We start from the raw sequence: 25,207 nt of genomic DNA on the forward strand, positions 1-25,207 counted from the left end.
TTTGGGGGCTGTGTGTGTGTACAGATTTACCAGAGCCAGGTGCGATACTCCCTTGTAGGAGCCAGAAATCATGGGTGTAGCTAAACATTGCTAAACATTGCTAAACATTTAGCTAAACATTGCTAAACATTCTCAGTAACCATTTCAAAGATATATAAAAAGCTTTCATTGCAGAACATACCCATAGTCACCATCTGAAGGCTCAAACAACTGGAGCTCAGTGAGAAGACTACAAAATAGGGAAAGTTGGAGCGAGCCAGGGAGAACTCAACAGCTAAACGATGCAGGGATAAAAGCTGTTCACTGTCTCAAGACTGTGGCAAATCCTTTGGATCCACACAGTGTGCAACCTATCTCACTGTAAACCAGAGAAGGAGACTGGTAGTTATCACTGGTTGTGAGAATTGAAGACTGTTGCTGCTGATGAGCTGCAATAGTCACAACCATTTCAAATATTGCTTGCAGGTTGTTCATGCTTATTAACCGTTACTTCTTGACAAATTGCGGGTCACACTTTCTCTCTCAGAACTGTAACTCTGTGTAATGTTAAATCTTTGTACGGAAAGGACTGAGCTGTGGCCTGAACTTCTGCAGAGGAGCGGGCTGAAATGGTGGCAGGAGCACTGGAACTAGAAGTGCTGATGTGCTTTCCATCATGTACAGGGTTTACAGGTTTGTACAATGACGCTCAGCACCCTCACTATAAAAACTGCTCCAATGGCAGTGAATGCAGGAAAAGGGAAGTAATCACATATTATATCACAAGCTATAAGCCATATCCTGAACACACAGAGGTCAGTTTTATTGTGATTTAGTGAGAGCAGCATCAGGTCCTATATTTTGTGGAACCTGTAGAAAATTACAGATAGGCGCTGTGATTGATTTAGAATGTTCGCTTCAGGCTGGTGACATTAAAGGGGTGATACCATTGAGTCGCCTTGGAATTCAGTCATTGCAGTCCTGGCATCAAGGGGTCTCTATTTAGATGACTCAGAAAGACATGGCAACAAGCTGAGCTGGTATGCACCACTGCAGTTAACATGGCTTTGAGCCAAGAAGTTGTGCTCCTTGGATATTGTGAATGAATACTGCGTGGTTAGAACATGGTCACCTTTCAAGAAGGGTGTACTGGGGTCTTATAGTGAACATCTCCTCTTCAATATCGGGAAAAATAAGGTGACTATTGGGGTTTCCAAATCATCTATGTAGACATACTTTTGGGTAATCTGAGAGACTGTGTGAGTATATTTAAGTTAATAGTTATTGTTCATTTAGAGCTGTGGCTTTCAACCTTTCCAGAGTACAGTATCCCTTTCAAGAGTCTGATTCGTCTTGTGTACCCCCAAGTGTCATCTCACTTAAAAACTTACAAAATCAGACATAAAAATTGCTCACTTTCTCATTTTTAAAATACATTCATAACATAAATCAATTGGAATATAAATATTGTACTTACATTTCAGTGTATTGTATACAGAGCAGTATAAACAAATCATTGTCTGTGAAATTTTAGTTTGTACTGACTTTGCTAGTGCTTTTTATGTAGCCCTTTGTAAAACTAGGCAAATTTCTAGATGAATTGATGTACCCCTGGTTGAGAACCACTGATTTAGAGAAAGAGCATTCAGTATTTATTTACATTGAGCTCTTTATAAAAAGTGCTCTAAGTGTATACATGTATATATTCCATATATAATTCTTATTCCTCCCCTTTGTTTCTTTGACAATAGTCATAGGTGTTAGTAAAAGTAATAAACCTGTCAATTTCCATAACCTTCTGATGTGTGTTTGATAACAACTATATAAGGAATCAGTAACCAGGGAGGAGGATGACCTTAACATTGTTCAACCTTCAATAACATGGAGGTCATCACTTTTTCCTGAGTAACTCTACAAAGTAGGGGGTTGGTGGCAGCAAACCAACTGAAAATTATCTTCTAGATTTAAAAAAAAATACAAAAGAACCAAACCAAACCAAGCACTTCTTATGGATGATTTCTGTAAGGTAGAGCTTGTTTTCGTTCATGGTTAGATATTCACCAGAGCTAAGACCTATATATTACTTTCATCCAGAAAACGCTTTAATGTTCTTTTACAGACAGATATGATTGAAAAATGGTGTGCTGTGTTTGCTCACCAGTTAGGCACTTCTGTCTGTTTCCTCCTAATGAAGTGTCAATGAAGGGAACAACGGTCAATATGGAAATTGCTGGATTCTTATTTGTAAGGATTTGCAAGTTACACTATCCTGCTGTGGCACCAGGTAGCATACACTTTCTAAGCAGACATGTGTCATGAGTTATTTCTTTACTCTGGGTTTGATTTGATTGTTCTGTTCCCAATACATTCTGCACATGCCAGTGATATCTTTTCTGTTCCCGTCCTCTGTATATAACTTTCTAAAGAGCGCATCGCAGGGATGACATATTAAACGTTTACTTTAAAAACAAAACAAGAGTATTAGTATCATACAGAATTGTCAAGACTCTCTACACCATGTGCATCTTTTCGTGGGAATGCATATGTGGGAACAAGAGGGAGGACTTCTCACATAAAGCTCAGTTACTTCCATTTCACCTTAAAAGAGCAACAGCAGTTAGCAGTTTTTCATTGTTCAGTTTGAGGGCATTTGTATTCAGTGCAATGAATTTTATAATCAGTAAGTCAATTTCTAACATTTGCTAGTGTTAAAGTAGCTTCCAATATTGTCTTTTGTTGTGATCATTTATGAGAGCACATTTACCTCATGTATAGAATGTAAATGCTTAGAAAAGCTTATGCATATCAACGAGTCTATAACAGGAAAAGGCAGGCTCTCGAATTGTTAACACCAATAAAAAATCTCCACAAAATAAACATTTAGTTTTTTTTTAATCTCCTTGCTTACACTTGTTATTTACTAAAACAGATACAAGGGGGGGGGAAATAGCCTTCGAATTACCATGGCTGTATATTTTTACATTTGTTTGTGACCATTTTTCTTTCTGCGGCAACATGAAGGTTCAGACATTTACCCTAGGCAAATTAGTCTTTTTTGTATTTGTCTTTCTTTTACACACACACACACCCCCTTCTCTTGAAATTCTACAGCAATGCCAATTCTGAATGTAACAATTGTATTCCAACAAGTGCTCTCTGTTTTAAGACAGGACACACTGGACTCTATGAAAAAGGATCTAATTGACTAATATAAAAGAATCTTCAAGTGGTTCAGCTGTTTCCATTCAGGTACCATAACTCTGCCAGTGCACATGTGGGTAACAGGATTTGAACTAATCTGCCTCACTAATACAGAAAGGTGACTTGTTCATGTTTTTTTCCACTGTAGCATGCAGGTGCTAAATGATCTTGAACAACCTTTATTTCATAAGTCGAGCCTCTTTAGCTAAAAATGGGTGGAAAAGCAGAAAACTTCATGAAGTCCACTAGGGACATCATAGGTTTTATTTATCTGGGAATCACTGATTCACTAAGGGAATTGGAAACATAAAAGCTCTAAGAAAGCCAGATACAAGTCTGTTCCCCTTCCACCATTTCTCCTTGCATTAGATTGCCCTATGTGATGTTTCTCTGCATCTACCCACCTCTCTCATCTCACATACATATGGTAATTTGAAGGCTATTATCCCCCCCATTGTATCTGTCAATGAAATCTATTTTAGTAAATAACAAGTGTAAGCAAGGAGATAAAAAAAAAGGTGAATCGTGGAACAGAAAAGTAATTATTTTTATCTATTATAAATGGTCAAAAAATGAAAAACTATTTTCATGAAAAAAACTGAAATTGTTTTAATTTTGAAGGATTTGACGTATTTCTGGTTTTTAAACATTTCAATACTTTTTTGGAAATTTTTATCAAAAATATCAAAATGGTTACTGAACTTTTTTGTTTACTAGAAACTGTTTTCTGTAAATGCAAATTTTTATAACTATTTTAATAATGTCTACAATAGTGTTTTTGATCAAATTTGCAAATAATTTTTTTCATTGAGTAAACATTTTTGACTATGTTGACAATATTGTGAAAAAATATTTTGAAAAAGGACTATTTTTGTTGAAAACACTTTTCCTTCAAAAACTTGTTACCAGCTCTGATCTCTACGCTGCTTCAGTTCAACCATAATGTGACTATTGTATTCAGTTTTCTGCATATGCTTTCAACAACATTGAAAACTTTGAGTGCATTCAAAGAAGAGCAACAAAAAAATGTTAGGAGGCTGAAAAAGAGCTACCTACATATAGAATAACTCAGAAATAAATGTTCATTTGTATGCATGTAAGCATATGTATATGTGAGGTGGAAGGGAACAAAAAGTAATTTCAGTGACCTGGTATTACTTTGCACCTTGGCTCATGCAACTATCACGTAATCTAGAATGCTCTGCATGTGCACATGTGTGCAAGGGCATGTAGGAGACAGAGAAGGACAAGAGTTGTAAACAATATTCAACTTACCCGCACAAGAGAGTGATCCTCCTCTGACATACATCAGTATAAATCATGACTTCAATAAAGTCCGTGGAGTTTCAGTGGTATAAAACTGACTTCAGCAAGAGGAGGCTCAGACCTCCAACCTTAAATTTAGCAGTAAACAGTAGTGAATGCCTGCATAGTCAGAGCTAGCATGTATTCTTAAGTGTTTTTTGTCAGTCCCAGGTCTGTTGACACACCTCCCCATGAAAGCTATACCTTTTGGGAGGAGCAGCCCTGGAACAATATCTCCATTGGGAAGAGTATCACAGCAGCAACCACAACCTACTCAATATTATTTTCTGATAGATGTAGGACCCATGTTCCTAGGAGAATAAAAATTCAATTCCTTACCCATGGCACAAGGCAATCACTCAACTGTGCACTGGTAGAGAAAAATATCCAAAAACACATGGTCACCAAAATGTTTAAATCCCTGTGCTCAGATTTGAACACTCAACATAGCAAAATAAATAGGGCACATTATTATGTTACATTAGTACATCTAGCAGGGATCTGCAGCACGATTTACAAGGGGTCCTTCACATTTCTGCATAAATGCAAGTAGGAGGAGTTACACTTGGAAGAACTGTCGCTTTGAATTCCTGGATTTCTGTGCAATTAAAATCTCAACCAGTGAATTACAGTAAAATATCTATTGGGGTACTGTTTCATGTAACACAATAGAATAAAAGTGATTTTTTTTTTTTTTACAATTTCATGCTTAAATGTGAAGATTTAATATAAAATCTTTAGGCAGAAGGGCTCCTTCTCATTTTTAAATTATACTACATCACATGCAAGCTTATGCCAAAGATATACCACCCAAAATGGTTCAGATCAAAGCACGACCGGAATTAGGGTATATAAAGGAACCAGCAAACTCTCCTTGCAAATAGCAAATTTATCTAGAACAGTCATTGTAAAGAAATTATCAGATTGTGAAAATTATCCCTTTCTATTAATAGAACCCCCCCCCCCCAGTTCCTTGGGTAGGATGCAATTTTAAGGGAATTTATAAAGATATGGTAGTATTTAATCCTACACAGTCTGAAAGCAACTATTAAGATAAATGAATGATTCGGGTTGGGGTGGGGTATGGCAGTGTTATGCCACAATCAGAGATCACTTTAAAAAAAAACCAAGTACGTAGTTTCCATACTATAGAAACATAGAAAGGACATTTTTGTGTGATATAAAACATTATAAATCTTTTACCTCCATTAATTTTTCTAACAAGTCACCAAAATGCATTTAAAAGTAGACATTTATAACTGCTGCAAATGATGTAATGTTTCATGTCATCAGTGGATTTAGAGCACCTCTAAAGAAATAGTTATTTTTTAGTTGGAAAGTAAAAATAAAAATAACTCCATCCCCACTAAAACCAAGAATGCAACACATACTGCTCCCACCTTCCAAGAGACCTCACAATCAACCTACCTCCCCACCTTGCAGGATTTCTTTTCTTTTGTTACTCTCTCTGACTCTCAGATGGCATATTTCACAAACATATAAAGACATGTTGCAATCCAGTCTCCTTAAAGAGGACCACATAAACTGAAACACACATTGCCAACTATTTCCCTGAGGTGAGCTGCAAGCCCCTTAGGCTATTCACAGGCTGATTCTGATTGTCTGGTCCCCTATATAACACACACAGGCTCTGCACACTGCAGAAGGCTTGTCTGTCTCTGCAAGAGAGTGTCTCTGACTTTGAAGTCAACAGAATTCATATACATTTGCAGTGGTGTAACAGCAGAATCTGATTCTCTTTTTGTGCTATCCCTACCAAGTTATAGATATGGGGAGCAAAGAGCTATTTGACATTTGTATACTAATCAACTGTCCTGGCCACATGGTACCTATACTTTGCTGAGATACTCCTTCTGTTATACACCCAATATAATGCACAAACACAGCAACTGCAACTACAGTAGATATAGCTTCTAAAAATACATTAATAAAAGGGCTAAACACAAAAAAGCCCCTCTGCCAGAGATGACCCCATGGAACTAAATCTCTATACTGTAGCAAATCTGTCTGCACCCATGAACTGACAGAAATAACATTTCATATGGGTGGAAAAATCTGTCCTTCCCAGAGAAAAAATGTGTGACATCAGTATATTTCATTTTGTTTTCACATAGATCAAGTTACCAAGCACTCCCCCTTTACTAGTTAGAGAAATCTAGGAGCATTTAGGAGAACAACATAGGCTCAGCATGGGCAGAGGATATAAACAGCTGCTTTTGGCTAATGTTACCCTTAGTCTCTGTGACAACAACCTTTTGGCAATAGCTTTTGTCTCTACTAGTTGTAATGTATACAATTTGTCAGTGTTAGAATTACTTTATTTCTTAATAGTACAATACATGATAATGAAATAAATATATAGATGCAAAAAGAATATCAACAGGGAGGTGTATGGCCTCAAAGAGTAAACTTTCTTTTTAGAGGGTGCACAGGATTTTCAGCTTTGCAATTACTGAAATGAAATGGCAATCTGAAGGAGGACTAGTGTTGCTATAATAAGAGAGTTCCTTGATACATGCTGTGCATTCTGAATTCCACTGGAACAATGTTCAAATGAAGCTGCTTCTCCAGTCTGTAAAAGCTATACATCAGGAATAAAACATAAAGAGAATTCTTCGTCTTTTTCAGGAAATCAGGTTTATCATTCAGCCTAGCAAACACAGAGCTTTCCTGTAAATAGCAAAAGCTCTACCTATTTACTTTGGTGTTTCCTTTTGCTGACTATTTCCTCCCAGCAAATTTACATTTCAGAATGATATATTCATTTGACTTCCTAAATATCTCATTTGTATAAATTGTGTGTCTGTTAATTAAATCACAATAATGGAAATAAAAATGTGCACTAATGACAGTGACGTTCAGTGGAGTTACTCTGCCCTTGGGAAAGGCGGAAGTTGGCAAAGCTGTTCAAGGCTGAAACCAGCATTGCACACCTGTTTCTAAAGAGGTAATTACCCCTTTTAGAATAAAATTTGGTCTTGACATTCACCGCACCCAAGAATCTTACAGAGCCTTTTTCCAAGGCAAAAAACGTGGAGGTAAACTTAAGCTAAACCTGGATTGTGGTCATAAATACATTATATTGATTTCATTCCAAGATTAAGCAGAAGGAAGAGTTGATAGTGTGGAAATCTTTATTCAGATATAAATATCTACAGCAGTTGCAAAGGAGATATAGAAAATTATTGGCAATGTAAGTTTCCTGTATTAAAATGTCCTGTTCTATGTAATTTGCTACAGTGTTAAAGTCCTTATTTAAATGGTTTTTGTTTTCCACAACGATTAATATTCTCGAACACAAAATATTAATGGGTAAAAAATGGGTATAACTGTTTTTCAGTCAATTCCTCAGCAGAAACTCATGTCATGAGAGGTTTTGGTTTTTTTTAAAGCGTATCAGTATGACAAAAATAGAAATGTAATGATAGTTACAAAGTATACAACACTGAACTTCAGCTTGGCATTCACATTAGCTTGATATTGCATTTGTGATTGGTCCTGCTTTGAGCAGGGGGTTGGACTAGATGACCTCCTGAGGTCCCTTCCAACCCTGATATTCTATGATTCACACAGGAACTCTCTGAAGAGGCAAGGAGAGAATGCAGTTCTCTGCAGCACTGAACTGCTTTAACCATGAGACCACTCTTTCTCTTCCTGCAATCCCTGCCTCACTCACTAGAAACCTTCCAACTTCTGCAACAGATGAAGCTGGGGGTCCCACAGACCACAGCCTCATTCACTGAACAAGACTGATTTGCCTCCAGAGCATGTCCATTGTGTGCACTGAATGAGGCTGTGGTCTTGTGGAAAAAAATAGTACATGATCATGTAATTAAGCACAACCTCATATAATGTACACACACAAGGTGGCTGAATTAGGTAGAGTTCCACAGGCAACCTTAATTTTGGCATTTCCTAACTTTTGAGTGCTTGACTTTGCAATGTTAACATTCTATTAACACAGGTTTTTTGGGTATAATTTCCCACGTTTTAAAAACACGAACTGAAAATACAGAAATTCCATCATATAGTATATGGACATCAGTAGCTTCCGCTGCACAGAGCTGTGCCACTTAAAGGTAATAGAGTAACCGATAGCAGTAGCAGGCTGTATTACTTTATGTGGATCAGCACTAGAGGGGGACGAGACATGCGCTTTGCCAGTGGTTTCACAGACATTTGTCAACAGCAGAGGAATAGTGAGACTCAGGCATCTTGGGTTCCATTCCAGATTCTGGTGGGGCATGTGCTCTAGTGGGCACAGATCCTTCTACCCATTCCCCTCAAGATTGGTTCCTTCTATCCTGTCCTCTCCAACCAGTTCCTGTCTGAGTCCTGTTTCTTCCCTGCTCCTGGCTCCTCACCCAGTGCCATTCTCCTAACTTAACTAGTCCTAGTCTCCACTGGTAAGGTTTGTCATCCCAGCCCCAGTCGCCTTGCTGAGGAAGCCCTATTTTCACCCATCTGAACTCCCTGTTCTGATTCCAACCTCCCTCACTTCCAGTTTTCTTGTCCAGCCATTCTCAGATCCCATCCCACTTCCCAGCTCCTCATCTGATCTCTCTCTCTCCCACCTGCCTCCAATGCCTGTCCCCATGAATCTCATCCCCACTGGCTTCCACTCCAACATCCATCCCTGGGCTCCTCATCCAACCTCAGTGTACTTCCCCCAACTCCTTGTCCTAGTCTCCTTGCCCATCCAAGCTCAGTTTCAACAATTCTCAATGACAAGTCCCAGTTTCCCTCCCCCAGGCCAGCCTCTAAGTCCCAGGATCTCCAGACCCACCCTCAAATCCAGTTTGTCTGTCCCCTCTGCATTTGAGCCAGGCAGCTTCCTCCTCCACGCTGCCTGGGTTCACCAGGGGCATCAGTGAAAATACAGGAGAGAGAGTCTCACTGCTCTCAGTTCTGGTGCATGGTCCCAGCCTGGCCAGCAGCAGCCCTGGCTGGAGCATATCCAACAAGCATGGATTCAGGGAAATTAATTAAAAAGCTCTAGCAAGTGTCTACTGAGCATGTGCAAACTGAAATTTTTCAAAGGCGAATACTTTGGCCAAACTTGCCTGGATTGCCACAGGGATGGCAAAAGACACATCCCTACCACTAAGGCCCTCATTCCTTCAAAATTTCAAGTATCTGCTTGAAAGCATGGAGGCACTAGAGTTTCTCAAACAAAAATAAAAGGTTGCCAGAATTTTTTAAACATGAACACCACAACATATTTTCCCCTAGTCTCATTTTCAGAAATATCTGAACTGTTTTGTCTAAAATTCTCCCTCAAAATTCATCTTGAGGTAGACTCCCAGCATGGAAAATTTCAGCCTGAATGGTTCAAGTTTGGCAAAATTATCAGCAACTGAAAACAGGATCTTTTAACTTGAAGTGTCGGGCAACCTTAATGACAGGTGACACTACCAGTCCCATCTATAATACAGTATTCAATTGTGAAAGTAGAATGAATTATATTGAAATTATAATTCATTAAAGAAATGCTGCTTGAAAGCTTTGTTGAAATATAGTTGTCAGGAAGAGAAACATTAAGGAGTGTGAGACAATGGGTCCTCAAACTAATTAACTTAGAGCTCCTACTGAGCTAGGAGATTGGTAAATGTTAGTTTGCAAATAAGATATGTATATATATTTGTCAGTTTCTTCTTCCTTTTGTCTCTTATGTTAAATTGGCTTTCCCTTATCTCTTTAAATAAGTTAGCTTGAGCTTTGGCAAGAGGCTCACACATATCTGGGTGTACTGGCAAAGCACTTTGCTAATAAACAGAGTGGTCTGATAAATTTGTGAGTCTTGAATCTGACTTTGACAATTTGGAGGTTCCACTGAGATGGCAACCGTCTTCACTGGGGCCGTGCGACTCCTGACCATTCTTAGGATGGCCGTGGCAAGCCGGCACCTGGGCATTTGGCCCAAGCAGTCCTCCGCCAGAACGGAAGGGTGCATGACCACAGTGAAGTCTATGCCATCGAACCTGTTGGTTTCCACTCTGTTCTGGTAGGGATCCTGGGATCGGACATCAGGAATCTGGTCAGGTAATTATTTCTGTGTTTTGTCCGGACTGAGGACTGTCTTGTCTCTGTGTCTATCCATCCTCCCTGTGGTGTGTTTGAGTCTGGGCACCGTCTCCATCCGGGGATCGGCTGACCAAAGGGTTCCTGTCCCCACGGTCTGAGTGAGTGAAATCTGAACAATCGCAGCCGCACCGCGCCTTGGGTAAAACCCTTGGTGAGAAAGCAAGGGCGATTGAGGCAGTAGCCTGTGGGCTCCCTTTGTGTTTTGCACCGGGCATCACTCTGAGGAACCCGACTTTCCTTCTTGTGTGATTGGTGTGTGAAGTCCTCCTGTATGGGTAACCAGACATCCAAGTCGGGACAGTTCCCTAAAGGAACACCGGCTCATTTTATGTATTTTAGGAAGGGTCCGGACTCCTGTAAATTTCTGGAAAAATGGTCTAGGCTAACTCAGGAGAATCCCAAAATTCAGTGGCCACTGTTAGGATCTTGGGACACAGACCGAGTAGACATCTTAAAAGACAAACTCGGCCAACCTAAAACTAAACGGGCAAAAGGAGAGGTCGATTGTTTCATGCAGTGGTGGGAAGAGGCAAATAATAGGTGGACAGAATCAAAACTTGCCTCTCTCAAAGATTCAAATGATAAGTTAAAAGCTTTATTAGAAGCCTTCTCTCTCGCTGCCAGACCGAGCGCTCCCCTTTATCCCATTCTCCGAGAAAACCAGGATCGATCCCATCTCCCTTCATACTCCCATCTCATTGTGGGAAAGGACGAAGAAAACCCCTTATTAAATTCCGGGGATGAAGATGAGGAAGATGCATTAATTGGCCTGGCATCTTTGTATCGGATCAATAGGCGGTCACAACAACTCCCAAGGGTCTCCATTCAGACCAGTCCAGATCGTCCAATACCACCCAGGCCCATTCCTCCGGTACCACTCAGACCCGTAAAGAAAAACCCCCCATTCCCCCGAAACCCTCCAGTCTGCCTGACCTCTCTGTTTTTCCCCATACATGCGAAGATAGCCTGGACACTGACTGGGCCCAACGCTTACGCTCTGGCTCTAAACCTATCCAGGCTCCCCTCCAAATCCTGCCTACTGGGGGCCAACAAGAGGGTCCCACTTGGAGCTATAAACCCTGGACTCGTACAGAGCTCCTTTCAATTGTAAAAGGCTTTCCAAAGCCCCTGGAAAATCCTACCACATTTGCAGAGGAATTTTTGTTAGTGTGCGACACCTATGAACCCTCTGAGGCAGACCTCCTGCAGCTGTGCAAGCTACTTGTAACCCCTAGCGAGCATGAAAAATGGCTCACAGCAGCCAACTGGCCCATCAGTGAGCGCCATTCAACTTTACCAGACATGGTCCTGACACTGAATACCGGAAAAAGTGTAAAGACTGAGCTAAAAACCTACATGAGGCCATCCCTCGAGTATGGACTTCAAAAACAAACTGGACAGCCACACATTGCTGTAAACAGCGACAGGGAGAAAGTCCGGGTGACTATTGCACCTGACTGACTGATGTTTTTCTGCAACATTCTGGTATACAGCAACCAGGTGAAAATGGGAAGGGCGCCCTGACTCATGCGTATGTTAATGGCCTCCTACCTGCTATTGGCAATATGCTAAAGCGAATAAGTGTTGGGTGGGAAACTGAAACCATGGATAAATTACAATCAGTGGCAGAACACTGCCATCACACTGTAAAGGGAAAGGAGGAACAATCTTCCCAAAAGTTAATGGCCCTGCAAATACAGCATTATTCAGGGAAAGGTAAACAGTACCGGGGAGGTGGACGTGGTCACGGGAGGGGCCGTGGAACTGGATTTTCAGGTTTTGGAGGTGTTTATAATTACTGTAAACAACCCGGACATTGGAAAAACAAGTGTCTGCGTTGGCCTAATAGCTCTGTAAACAACCAGCTAGACCCCCCTGTCGGCACAGCCCGACAGTCCCCAGACTTACTTTGTCCCACAGCAATGACAGAACACCAGGGAACCTCAGGAAATTTTAGCTCCTTTACTACCTCTCACTCCCATGGGTGAATGTGTTTGGACTATTAATGATCTTTCTCTCCCTTTCCTTGTTGATACGGGAGCTTCGCTCTCTGCAGTTCGTACTGCCGACCTGCCTGAGGTTTCCCGCTCCGAAAAAACCATATCCGCTGTGGGCATTACGGGAGTCCCAACCCCTTATCCCCTTTCAAAACCTCTACCAGTCCAGGTTGGTCCCCTTTCCGCGGACCATGCATTCCTCCTCTCGGATTCCACTCTGGTGAACCTTTTGGGTCGGGACCTGTTATGTAAACTTGGCTGTACCATCTACTGTTCCCCGGATGGTGTCTACTTACAAATCCCCCAGTCCTCTCTGAGTGATTCTGTAGCCTCCCTGCTGTCTGAAACTCCCCTTTCCGCTCCGGTCCCCTGCTGCCCATTGGTCCCGTCCCTTGAACACCTAATTTCACAGGTCCCATCCTCTCTGTGGCCAACCGACCCGTCTGAAGTGGGCTGTTTACATACTGACCCCGTCTGCATTATTGTTGATTCCTCCAAACCTCTGCCTCGCCTGTCTCAATACCCTTTAAACCCCGAAGCAGAGGCTGAAATTGCTCCAGTCATGACCGCCCTGTGGGAACAAGGCATTATTATCCCCTGCTCAAGCCCCTGTAACACCCCTATCCTCCCAGTTCGAAAAGCTGATGGTAAATTGTGGTGGTTTGTTCAGGATCTTCGGGCCATTAACCGCATTGTCATACCCGCCTTTCCCGTTGTCCCTAACCCAGCTACAATTCTGGCTTCTATCCCACCAGATGCAACTCATTTTACTGTTGTTGATTTGTGCTCTGCTTTCTTTTCTGTCCCGGTTCACCCTAACTCCCAGTTCCTGTTTGCCTTTTCTTACAAGGGGCAACAGTACACATGGACCACACTGCCCCAGGGGTATACTGAAAGCCCGTCATATTTTTCCCAAGCTTTAGCCCGAGACCTTGCTGACCTTGTTTTCCCGTCCAGGTCCACACTAGTCCAATATGTAGATGATCTACTCCTCTGTTCCCCTTCATTGTCTGCCTCTGAAACTGACTCTTTAGTGCTCCTTACTGCCCTAGCAAATAAGGGTCACAAAGCTTCTCGCTCTAAACTCTGTCAAGCTTCTGTCACGTACCTTGGCTTTCTCCTCTCCCACGGTTCCCGTGCACTTTCTCCCACCCGCGTCCAAGCTATCCTTAGGTTTCCCCGACCCCGCTCCCCACGCCAGGTCCGGAAGATTTTAGGCATGGCTGGATTTTGCAGACAATGGATTCCCCAATATGCCTCCCTTGCAAAACCTCTCCAGGAACTCACTCGATTCTCTGTGCCTGACCCCATGCCGTGGCCCCCCGAGGCCAATTCTGCCTTTGTTTCCCTCAAACAGGGTTTGGCTTCTGCCCCTGCCTTAGGGCTGCCTGACTATTCTAAGCCTTTTACCCTTTTCTGCCACGAACAATCTGGGTGTGCACTTGGAGTTCTCACTCAGATGCACGGAGAAAAGAACCGCCCAGTGGCTTATTTCTCTGCCACTTTAGACCCTGTTGCCCAAGGCTTACCCCCCTGCCTGCGTGCTGTGGCTGCTGCAGCGTGCCTAGTCGAAATATCTGATTCCCTTGTTCTCCGCTCTCCTCTTACCCTCCTGGTCCCTCACTCTGTAGAAACTCTCCTGCTACAACGTAACACAGGCCATCTCTCCTCTGCCCGCCTTACCAGGTACGAACTTTTACTACTATCAGCTTCATATATCACCGTAAAGTGTTGTTCTCAGTTAAACCCTGCCACTCTCCTTCCTTTGTCTAATGACGGTGATCCCCACGACTGCCTTGCAACTGTCTCTGATGTCACCGTCCCACGCTCTGACCTTTCTGATGTCCCTCTCCCTAACTCTGACCTTGTTTTATTTACTGATGGTTCCTGTTTTCGAGATGACCAAGGTCGTCTCCTTGCAGGATACACTGTAGTTTCACTCTCTGAAACCCTGGAAGCTGAGCCTTTACCTTCTGTAACCTCAGCACAAGTCGCTGAATTAGTTGCACTCACCCGTGCCTGCTTTTTGGCGGGGGGACACTCCGCCACCATTTACACTGACTTCCGCTATGCTTTTGGGTTTGTACATGACTTTGGTACCCTCTGGCAAACTCAGGGTTTCCTTACCTCTGCCGGTACCCCTATTAAAAATGGGCCCTACATCACTGCCCTCCTGTATGCAGTTTTACTTCCGTCTGCCCTAGCTATTGTTAAGTGTCCTGGCCACTCAATGGCAGATACTGATGTTGCTAAGGGTAACGCATTTGCTGACGCCTCTGCTAAACATGCTGCTGCCATAGAACCTTCCCCAGATGCATTTCTAGGTTCTCTTTCTGTTTCTATACTGCTGCCGTCCCTCACTGACCTCACCCTGCTCCAAGACTCTGCCCCCGTAACTGAGAAAGAATCCTGGGTTGCCCAAGGTTGCTTTCTACATTCCGATTCTCTTTGGCGCTCGCCTACTGGCGCCTTTATAGCCCCCTTTTCACTCTACCCGTCTCTGGCCGCCCTGCTACACGGTATTTCGCATGTCGGAAAGGAGGGGATGGTCTCTGCTGTAACTAAGACAGGATGGTGGGCCCCCCATTTTAGCTCTTTTGGAGCCCGCCACTGTGCAGCCTGTACCATTTGTCAAAGCCATAATATTGGTAAACCTGTAAAAGTGGCCCAGGGGTTCCGGGGCCTGCCTCAAGCACCATTCTTGCATTGGCAACTTGATTTTGTACAAATGCCTAAGTGTCAACAATATGAATTTATATTGGTTATGGTATGTTTATTCTCTGGTTGGATTGAAGCCTTTCCTTGTCGCAAGGCTGACTCACTGTCTGTTGCCAAATGTTTGTTAAATCATATTATGCCTGCCAAGGGAATTCCTGCTACTCTGTCCAGTGATCGGGGTACACATTTTACTGGACAACTTGTTCAACACCTGGACCTTATATTGCATATCAAACACCTGTTGCACTGTCCCTACCACCCACAGAGTGCAGGTGCAGTTGAAAGACGAAATGGTGTACTTAAGAATAAGCTTGCTAAAATTTGTGACTCTACAGGATTAAGCTGGCCAGTAGCCTTACCATTAGCGCTTATGGACATGAGATCCACTCCATCCCAAAGGCATAAATTAAGTCCCTTTGAAATTGTTATGGGACGCCCTATGCGAGCTATTACTACCATTACTCCCGTTCCAGATTTGAACTTGACTCACAGTGCGCTCCTTCAGCATTGCAAGGGACTAATGCAAGCTGTAAGTCACTTCCATTCACAGGTTCGAGCCGCCTGGCCCACGGAACCCACCTCCGACGCGTGCCACAACCTCGAGCCAGGTGACTGGGTCTATGTATGGCGCCATCATCGAAAGCACGCCTTGGAGCCCCGGTGGAAGGGTCCTCATCAGGTACTGCTTACTACACAGACAGCTGTTAAACTATCTGGCATCGCAGCATGGATACATGCTTCACGGTGTAAGAAGGCACCATCCCCAGAGAACCAATCATCACCTCAGGACAACGCAGAGTCAATTTTGACTCTAGAAGAAGACGTAGAGGAACAGTCTGCAATACCTTACAATCTACGCTCTCGTAAGGGTTGCCAGAAGCAGACGAACAACAACAACAAAAAAGCAGTAGCGACCCTAGCGCCTACTGCCTGGTGGGCATAAAACCATGACTGCGGTTCCCTCAGTTGCGGTTGTCAGAACCAGAAGAGCCTTGCCTCCAACATGCGCCTCTGCCTGTTCCTCGGCTGCTGGTATCTTACAGTCTGGGGAGACCACGATGACAATTCTTTTATCCAGCAGCAGGTGTGGATAGCTCAGACCCTTAATATTTCTAATTGCTGGGTCTGCAGCCACATCCCAGCCCACTCTCAAACTGGTGTTCCTGTCCTGGCTATCCCACTCAAGTCTCCAGAACTCACTGGAGGGCCTCGTCCGTTTAACAAAATATGGAACAGCAATGACACTTGGGAAGCGGTGGGAATAAATGCATCTAAATGGATAAGTGTGGTGGAGGGAAAAGGTCATTGTTGTTGGGTGTGTAATGTGACAGGGCTGGATCTGGGGAAAAGCCATTGCCTTCAGCATATTGTGGCTAATGGTGTATAGGATTATTCAAACAAAACTAAAAAGTGGCAGGCCGGGTATGGAGATGTGAATTTTTTCTCAACCTGGGATCAAACAGAGAAATCAATCTCATGTTCCCCCTACAGTAACCTTAGTGAAAACAATACAATCTTTCAATATCATGCAAATAACACCACTCCTCGTAAGAAGAATTACCCTGTACCCTTTGGGGGATACTACTCCTCCTTTGCAAACACCTATGTGACAAATGGGTGCAACCGACCCTTCCCGGCCTTAATAGGCCATCATTGGGTGTGTGGGAACAGAGCTTATACCACACTACCAGCTAATTGGTCAGGAATCTGTTATCCCGCCCAACTCTTCCCACAATTCCGAGTGCTAGGAACCTTCCCTCGAGAACGCCTCCGCAATTTCAGGCGAAAAAGAAGGGACTTAACAGATGCCCAATGGTATGTAAATAACATAAGCCCCTTAACCTGGGAAGAGGCCATTGGCGGTTCCTTAATACCATTAGGGGGAGTAATACACCATGCAAAAAGGCTCCTAAGGTTACAAGCAGTAGTTGAAATAATGGCAAATGAAACTGGAGAAAGTTTAAGAGTCCTGGCCAAAGAAACGGGGGCAATCCGACAGATGGCCCTCCAAAACCATCAGGCATTGGACATAGTGCTGGCGGCAAAAGGAGGGACTTGTGCTCTCATTGGAAAAGACTGCTGTGTGTATACACCAGACAACACCAATGGATCATGCTAGCCACTTAGAACAAATTGCATATCTTCCCCACGAAGAGCCAAGTTCTTTATGGAAGTGGCTAAGTAACCTTTTCAATTTCTCTGGCGTAGGAAACTGGTTGTTTCAGGGAGCCCTAACTCTCCTGTTTGGAATCTTAATAATTTTTGTATGTTTTCAGTTACTTTCCTGTTGTATCCAAAATTGTGTCAGGCATGCTACACAGATAGCTGCCCCAAACCAGAGTGCTACTTTGATGGTTTTAAATATCACTGATGAATAAAGAGATAAAGAACGATTGATATGTGGAACCCAGTCATTGTTGGTCATTGTGTAGCTTGACCAAAAGGAGGGATTGTGAAAGTAGAATGAATTATATTGAAATTATAATTCATTAAAGAAATGCTGCTTGAAACGTTTGTTGAAATATAGTTGTCAGGAAGAGAAACATTAAGGAGTGTGAGACAATGGGTCCTCAAACTAATTAACTTAGAGCTCCTACTGAGCTAGGCGATTGGTAAACGTTAGTATGCAAATAAGATATGTATGTATATTTGTCAGTTTCTTCTTCCTTTTGTCTCTTATGTTAAATTGGCTTTCCCTTATCTGTCTAAATAAGTTAGCTTGAGCTTTGGCAGGAGGCTCACACATATCTGGGTGCATTGGCAAAGCGCTTTGCTAATAAACAGAGTGGTCTGACAAATTTGTGAGTCTTGAATCTGACTTTGACATAATGTACAGAACCAATAACATTTATTATATGACTAGTATATTACACATTATACATTTATAGTAATTGTAAAATCCACAGATAGTAATCACAGGATGGGCTAGTTTGCTCTGAGATAATGAGAAAATCCTTTACTAAATTTCAAGAAGAAAATCCTTTAGTAAACTTGCTAAAAGTCAAATTTAAAATAAACAGAACTTTAAGCAGCTACCACTATGGGGAAAAAAATCACAACTGTGATTAATAACTTCAAAACGTATAGCAGTTTGGTGTTAGTTTAAGCTGATATTCAAAATACACTGAGGAGGGTTTTTCAACATTTGGATATGCAAAGCTTTGCACATGCTGTTATCACAGTGACATATACAAGTCAGATGTGTACACACAACTGATCAGTTATGCATCATCCTGGCCATGTGCATGCACATCATTTTATGAGTTTATTTTTGCCCCTAAAAATTTTGAACATCAGGTCTCCGGTGTGTTTTTTGTTATACAAGCATACACAAGGCATATACTTACAAATCAAAGACTAAGTAATGGAATCCTTCTTCTGATATGCTGTCATGAAGCCGCACTATTAAAAGAAGAAAAAAAAGAAACAGATTTATCTCACATGGCTCTCTGTTTTTTCCACTCTACCCCAGGTTTTTTGGTTGGCTAGTGTTGTGTTGTTCTTCCACCCTCTCCCCCCAACCCTTTCTCGAGTTGTTCTTTTTTGCTTAGGGCTTTTCTTTTTGATGAGATAACAAACAAAACCATCTATATAATTCTGTACTTATTTCTAGGGGTGCCGTGTTATGGCAGAGAAGCACTCTGTGATCAATTCCTATCCTCCCTCCCCACTTTGCCTCTGCCCTTAGTGTGCGATAGAATTTCTGCAAACACCATCTGAAAATATATTACATTAATATTAATGCCAACCAACTAGTTCCTTTCCCTTGACAAATACTCTCTGACCACCAGTCTTTGAAATAAGAGTGTACAAAGGTTCCCAACTGCTGAACTTCAACTGTGTTAGATACATGGTATTAGTAATAAGGGTTATTTTCTCAAAACCATTAACCAGGAATGTACTGTAAAAATAGTTAAGTGTCAACTAATGCTAGATTTCAGAAGAACAAATTATTCTAACATTGTTTTAACAATTAAAATGTTCAATAAGCAGACACAAATATATGCCAGGGGATTATAACCGGCTGAGAAACAAGAAAGCATTCTTTTGCAGGCTTCATTGTGACTAAATCAACAGCATTTGACTACATAAGAGAGAGATGAATTTAAAAAAAAAACAAACCCACACACTTCAGTTAATATTTCGAAGCACTGGCTTTATGGAAGTAGAAAGTAGCCAATGTTAAAAACAAAACTGTTGCCTATGCAGATAATTTATTGTGTTGTTCTTGTCAGTTTCTCAAAGTCTAGCTAAATTAACTGCCAACAGTTTCAGCCCAACCCTCATTTAAAATGTCCAAACAAATGATCTGATTTAAGAAATGAGTAATTGCACTCTACAACACACCAAATCCTACCAAATAGAAACACAACACATTTTCCTTTCCAAAGCCACATTTTTGTTCAGTATAAATATTTTTGCTCTTGAGGTACTAATGGAGCACTCTTCTGAATGAAAAGGGTATGGCTTGGTTTGAACTCATTTTCTCTCTGCCTTTCTAAACAGAAAAGCGAAGAGACTACAGAGATCACCACTGCCACTGAAGACTCTGCAACATTGGTGGGTACGTCTTAATGCAATAAAAGACCTGAGGCATGGCCACAGTTGGCCCAAGTTAGCTGACTTGGGCTCATGGGGCTTGGGCTGTGAGGCTATAAAATCAGTGTAAACCTTTGAACTTGGGATGAAGCCCGGGCTCTGAGACCCCGCAAGGGGGTTGGGTCTCGGCTGACCTGGGCTCAAAGACTCAGCGCCATGTTTTTTTTAATTGCAGTGCAGGCATACCCCGTGATACATATCGCAGCTTTTCACAGGCTGACACTGCCACCCAAAAGACACTGAACCTGAAGTCTCCCAAATGATATTTGCAACACAGAGCAGCACAGCTAATCTTCAGAACTCATTGCTACCAAGTATGATTCAGAACAAGAGCTTTGTTGGATTAAAAAAGGGATTAGATCTATGGATCCCAGAACACCCAGAAGTGTTATTTATTGGTAAAGATTAACAAACAAAACAAAATAAAATTTTGGAAGGTACAGATGCTTCAGAGTATAAGCCAAATTCTAACTAATGAGGTTGATGAATAATTTTTCACTTTATGTTGGGTTCAAATGAATTATTTTTTATAAAGCAGTGATTACTAGGCAAAGTGGGTGAAAAATTATATTTGAAGAACTATCCTGCAAAAAAGCTGATATCCTCTTAAGCTATAATTTTATGTGTGCATTCTCCTCCTGTAAGTTAACAGGAAACAAGAACAAACTTGTGACAACAAATCAGGTAGCTGAGGATATGCTGTAGTTCCTCAGAAATACATCTGGTTCAAAGCTAGTTCACGTGCCCTACAAAGACTCTTTAGCCATAATACTAAGACAAGCATACAAAAAAGAAAGATAATTGGTAGAATTATAACATGATCTGATTATAATGTTATCCCCCCTAATAATTATAGAGTATATAAGTATAACGTGTTCTCTCCGTTTTCATAAAAATCAATATTATATTTTGCTGACAGGCTGTCCTTTTGTGTGTGGAAGGGGTTAGGGGATGAGGAAAAGTTGCTACAGTAAGAAGGAGGATTTTGGATATGGAGCATCCTTCAATATATTATATTTACCCTATTCTGTCATGTTTTCTCTATGATACTATTATTTATTTATTTTACTGCACCCAAAATTGTGCTAGGTGCTTCACAGCAGACAAAAAGAGACGTGATCTGTGCCAGAAAAGTGTTTACATTCGAAGGATTCTGCAAACACCTATACAGATTAACAACTTTACACACACACGAAGAATCCCACTGAACTTACTGGAACCCTTCACACAAGTAAAGTTATTTATGTGCAAAAGTATTTGCAGGATTCTTAGCTGGGACTAGCAAGGGTGACAAGTAGGCAGTAGATGGGGTGCAAATGCATAAAGACCACAGATGTGGTCAGTCATACAGTTGCAGTGCAGCCTTATGCACATTGTGACGGGTTGGATCACAGACACCACCTGGGAGCTGCCACCTCATGCGCCAAGACTACTTCTGCCCCTGCTTTCCCTGCCAGCTTAGGACTCCAGCACCCTGTCTTGCTGAGCCAGAGACGCCAGTTTGCTCCAGCACAGACCCAGGGTCTGATCCATGGACCCCAAAGCTACAGCTTTGATTGAAAGCAACTTAAGAAGTGTTCCTGTCCTTGACACTCAGATGCCCAAATCCCAATGGGGTCCAAACCCTAAATAAATCTGTTTTACCCTGTATAAAGCTTATACAGGGTAAACTCAAATTGTTCACCCTCTATAGAGAGATATGCACAGCTGTTTGCCCTCACCCCCAGGTATTATTAATTAACCCAGAGTATGTATTAAGTAAAAAGTGATTTTATTAAATACAAAAAGTAGGATTTAAAGTGGTTCCAGGGAGAAACAGACAGAACAAAGTGAATTACAAAGCAAAATAAAACAAAACATGCAAGTCCAAGTCTAGTACAGTAATAAAACTGAATACAGATAAAATCCTCACCCAGTAAGCTTCCTTTTACAGACTAGTCTCCTTCTAGCCTTGGTCCAGCAATCACTCACACCCCCTGTAGTTACTGTCCTTTGTTCCAGTTTCTTCCCGCTTCCCCTGAAAATAAACAAACCTGTATCCCTCCACTGGCTCCCAATATCCCCACTTAGACTTCTCAGTCTGTCTCTCTCATATTGTCTATTCCTCCTACCTGTTTTCCGCCTCAGACACAAGTGATGAAGGGCTACAAGTGAGTAGGCAAAGTACTGGCAGATCATGGAGTTCAAATCTATTCCAGGACTCAATAGTAGCAGTGGAGGAATGTAGCAGTAGAGGAAGTAAAAGGGAAGGAAGTACACACCAAGTGTACCCACCAGAGCTCAGGCAGATTTACAGGCATCTACAGATCAGACAGCCAGGACAACCAAGAGGATTAGTTTCAGCAATATCCGGGGAAATGATGGGTCAGCAGGACAACCCTCCCATAAAATCACCTTGAGGAGTGAAATCCTGAAAACTTTGAGATTCCTAAAAGACTAGATAGGACCAGAGGAGAGTGGAGGGATGAGGAGCCTGGGAATGAGAGTATACTTCTAATTTCCTTCATGCTATTCACTAATCCACAGTACTCTACTGGTTAAAGAGGTGCATGTAAAATTTTATATTATTTTTTTTCTGTTCAGGAACCCTTCCAAAACCATTTACCTTCCTTCAAATTAATCTGAAGACACACATGGGTCCACCAAATACTATTTTTCATTAATTTCCGCCAAAATACCTTAGAAAGGATTACTAGAAGAATGAACTAGTGTGACAGTCTGTACCCTTATGTTCACCCTTTCTATAAGACTATGATAAATTTTGTACAAAGTATGCCTTGTGAGGTATCGTTTTAAAACTCATAATCTGCTGAACATTATTGTCCTGGTAAAATGTGTGGGGCAACATTGTATGTAAAGTTTATCTAAACCAGTGTGTATTTGGACTCAAGTGTTTGGGAAACTCTATTTGAGATAGCAAGGTGTGTGCATACCATTTTCTATTAATGAAATGACAGACTTTATATACACTTGTGTTGTCCAGGAAGGTGCTGGGCAGTACAAGATGCACATTTCTGGGGGAAAATATGGGACTGGGAATTTGCTGGAATCGTTCTATAATATAATTCAAGATGGCTGGCTGAAACACTCTTGAAGTATAGCTGGGAGTAACTTACACGCTGGAGGCTGTATGAGAGCAGGCCAGGAGTGGTTGCTCTCACAGCAAAGCAGTGTAAAAGGCATCCCATGTTGGAGAACTGAGGGGACACAACTGTTCAACAGTCCAGATCGTACCCTGGGTAATGTCACAGCTAGTCAACTGCAGAATCTTTTAAATTGTGTTACCACCTAAATCACATTGCAGAAGAACTGTGAAACAATTACGTGTTTTTAATTATTAATTATTATTATTACTTAAAATGATGTGACAATTTCCTAAGCTAATTTCTCTACAATAAACTGTATTGGCTTTAATGGTTCAATGAACAATGACAACATTGTTCACAGAACCAAATATAGACTCAGGCTACCCCAAAACCACTTTGGATTCAGAGACTAAGGGTACGTCTTCACTACCCACCGGCTCGGCGGGTAGTGATCTATCTATCGGGGATCAATTTATTGCGTCTCGTCTAGACGTGATAAATCGATCCCTGAATCGACACCTATACTCCACCTCAGCAGGAGGGGTAAGCGGAGTCGACGGGAGAGCCATCGCAGTCGATTCGCCGCCGTGAGGACAGCCAGGTAACTTGAACCAAGATACTTCAACTTCAGCTATGCGAATAGTGTAGTGGAAGTTGTGTATCTTAGTTCGAACCCACCCCCCCACCCAGTGTAGCCCAGGCCTAAATTTATTAAGCAACCATGAGAAGGAGGATTTTCAGATTTCCCCAGATGATAGCTTAATATATTAAATAATATTTCCATGCATATAAGAAATTTTTAAATAGAGAAATGAAATAAACATGACTTTTTCCTTAGTAACATTTTGCTTTAGGAAACATCTTGTGTTTATACAATACTAAAGAGAAAACCAGTTTGGCTGACTCTCTGCCCAGAACTTCTGCTGAATCAGAAAAGCCAAGTCTGTAGGTCCAAATCAGAATGAATGGATAGTTTGGCTGGTTCTGCAAACTAAGTGTCTCTTGCTCCAGATGCATTGCTTGCCATGAACGGTGTATACACAGAAGATGCTCCAGTAACACACATCTATTCATTCATAGCCAATGCAAGAACATAAGAACTAAAATTATAAACGTAAATTACGTAAAGAACGTAAATTATAAAACTAAATATTTTTAATATCCATTATAACACCAACAGTACAAAAAACAGGAGGAAACATAGTTTGGATATTAAAGTCTGCTTATTTTTCATCTTCCAGATCCTCACATCGGCTTGAGTTTTTCAAAGTACCTTTATGGCCCATAGTTATTTCTGTTTGTTATTTACTGTGACCCAATGCTCTGCCTCTTTAAGAGCCAGGGACCTGGGGCCAGCCATCGTTGTTTGTTTATCTGAAGCAACTGAAGAGGAGACAGGTATTCTCTCTAAAGAACTGGGCTGTCAGTAAGGAAGGAGAAAGCAGGAGCAGTTGGAGGTTTCTTTGGAGAGATTTCCAGAGTCCCCCGGAAGGAGAACTGGTGGGAACCTGCTGAGAAAAAGGGGCTTTCTGGGAGCACACAAAGAAGAATTTGGAGTCTTTATTTTCTGACCTCACACTTGGTAAAGCAACCCCCATCCTTTCATGTATTTATACCTGCTCCTGTATTTTCACTCCATGCATCTGATGAAGTGGGTTCTAACCTATGAAAGGTTAAGCCCCAAAGAATTTGTTAGTCTCTAAGGTGCCATAAGGACTCCTCGTTTTTTCTCTTAATAAATTACCCTAAATTACCCCCAAACAAACGTGTTACTGAAATGAGGAGTTTATTCTTTCAATGGACAATCACATCCTTCAAGAATTCACAATTTGATAGGAACAATAAAGTCAGACAGTAGATTAGTTCACCAGAAAGTTCCCTTGTATAAAGAAAAATAATCACATCTAAAAAGTGGTGCCTAGATTTATTTTTGTCATACTGTTAAACAAAATTATCAGAGTATGTGGAACAGAGAACAGTGATAAAATGCATATCTGAAAGACAATCACTTTGAAAAAAAATCCATTCATTTTTAGCTTCTGATAATACCAAGAACAATGAAAGAAATACTTTGATTTGCCTCACAAATTGAGAGACTAAAAAGGTGCTTTGTGAGTCACATTCTTCTTGTATTTTAAATTGATAGCTAATTATCTCCTATATTCCAGTCTCCTATATCCAAGCCAGACCTCTCTTCTGATAACTGCTTATCAAAAT

General features: G+C 41.6%; 1 protein-coding gene across 23 annotated transcripts in view; it reads right to left on the reverse strand.

The window, feature by feature from the left end:
* CAMK2D (calcium/calmodulin dependent protein kinase II delta) overlaps nt 1-25,207 on the reverse strand; it is a 260,865-nt gene that overhangs the window by 86,414 nt on the left and 149,244 nt on the right. For all 23 annotated transcript variants that reach the window (XR_007356203.2, XM_048846769.2, XM_048846780.2 and 20 more), the window contains exon 4: nt 18,653-18,707. Coding sequence is in view for 22 of the 23 variants with exons in the window: in XM_048846769.2 (XP_048702726.1) it covers nt 18,653-18,707 (55 nt within the window). In the remaining variant the exon portion in view is untranslated. The remainder of the gene's footprint in view (nt 1-18,652; nt 18,708-25,207) is intronic.

This window comes from Caretta caretta, chromosome 4, assembly GCF_965140235.1.
Source record: "Caretta caretta isolate rCarCar2 chromosome 4, rCarCar1.hap1, whole genome shotgun sequence".
Lineage (NCBI taxonomy): Eukaryota > Metazoa > Chordata > Testudines > Cheloniidae > Caretta > Caretta caretta.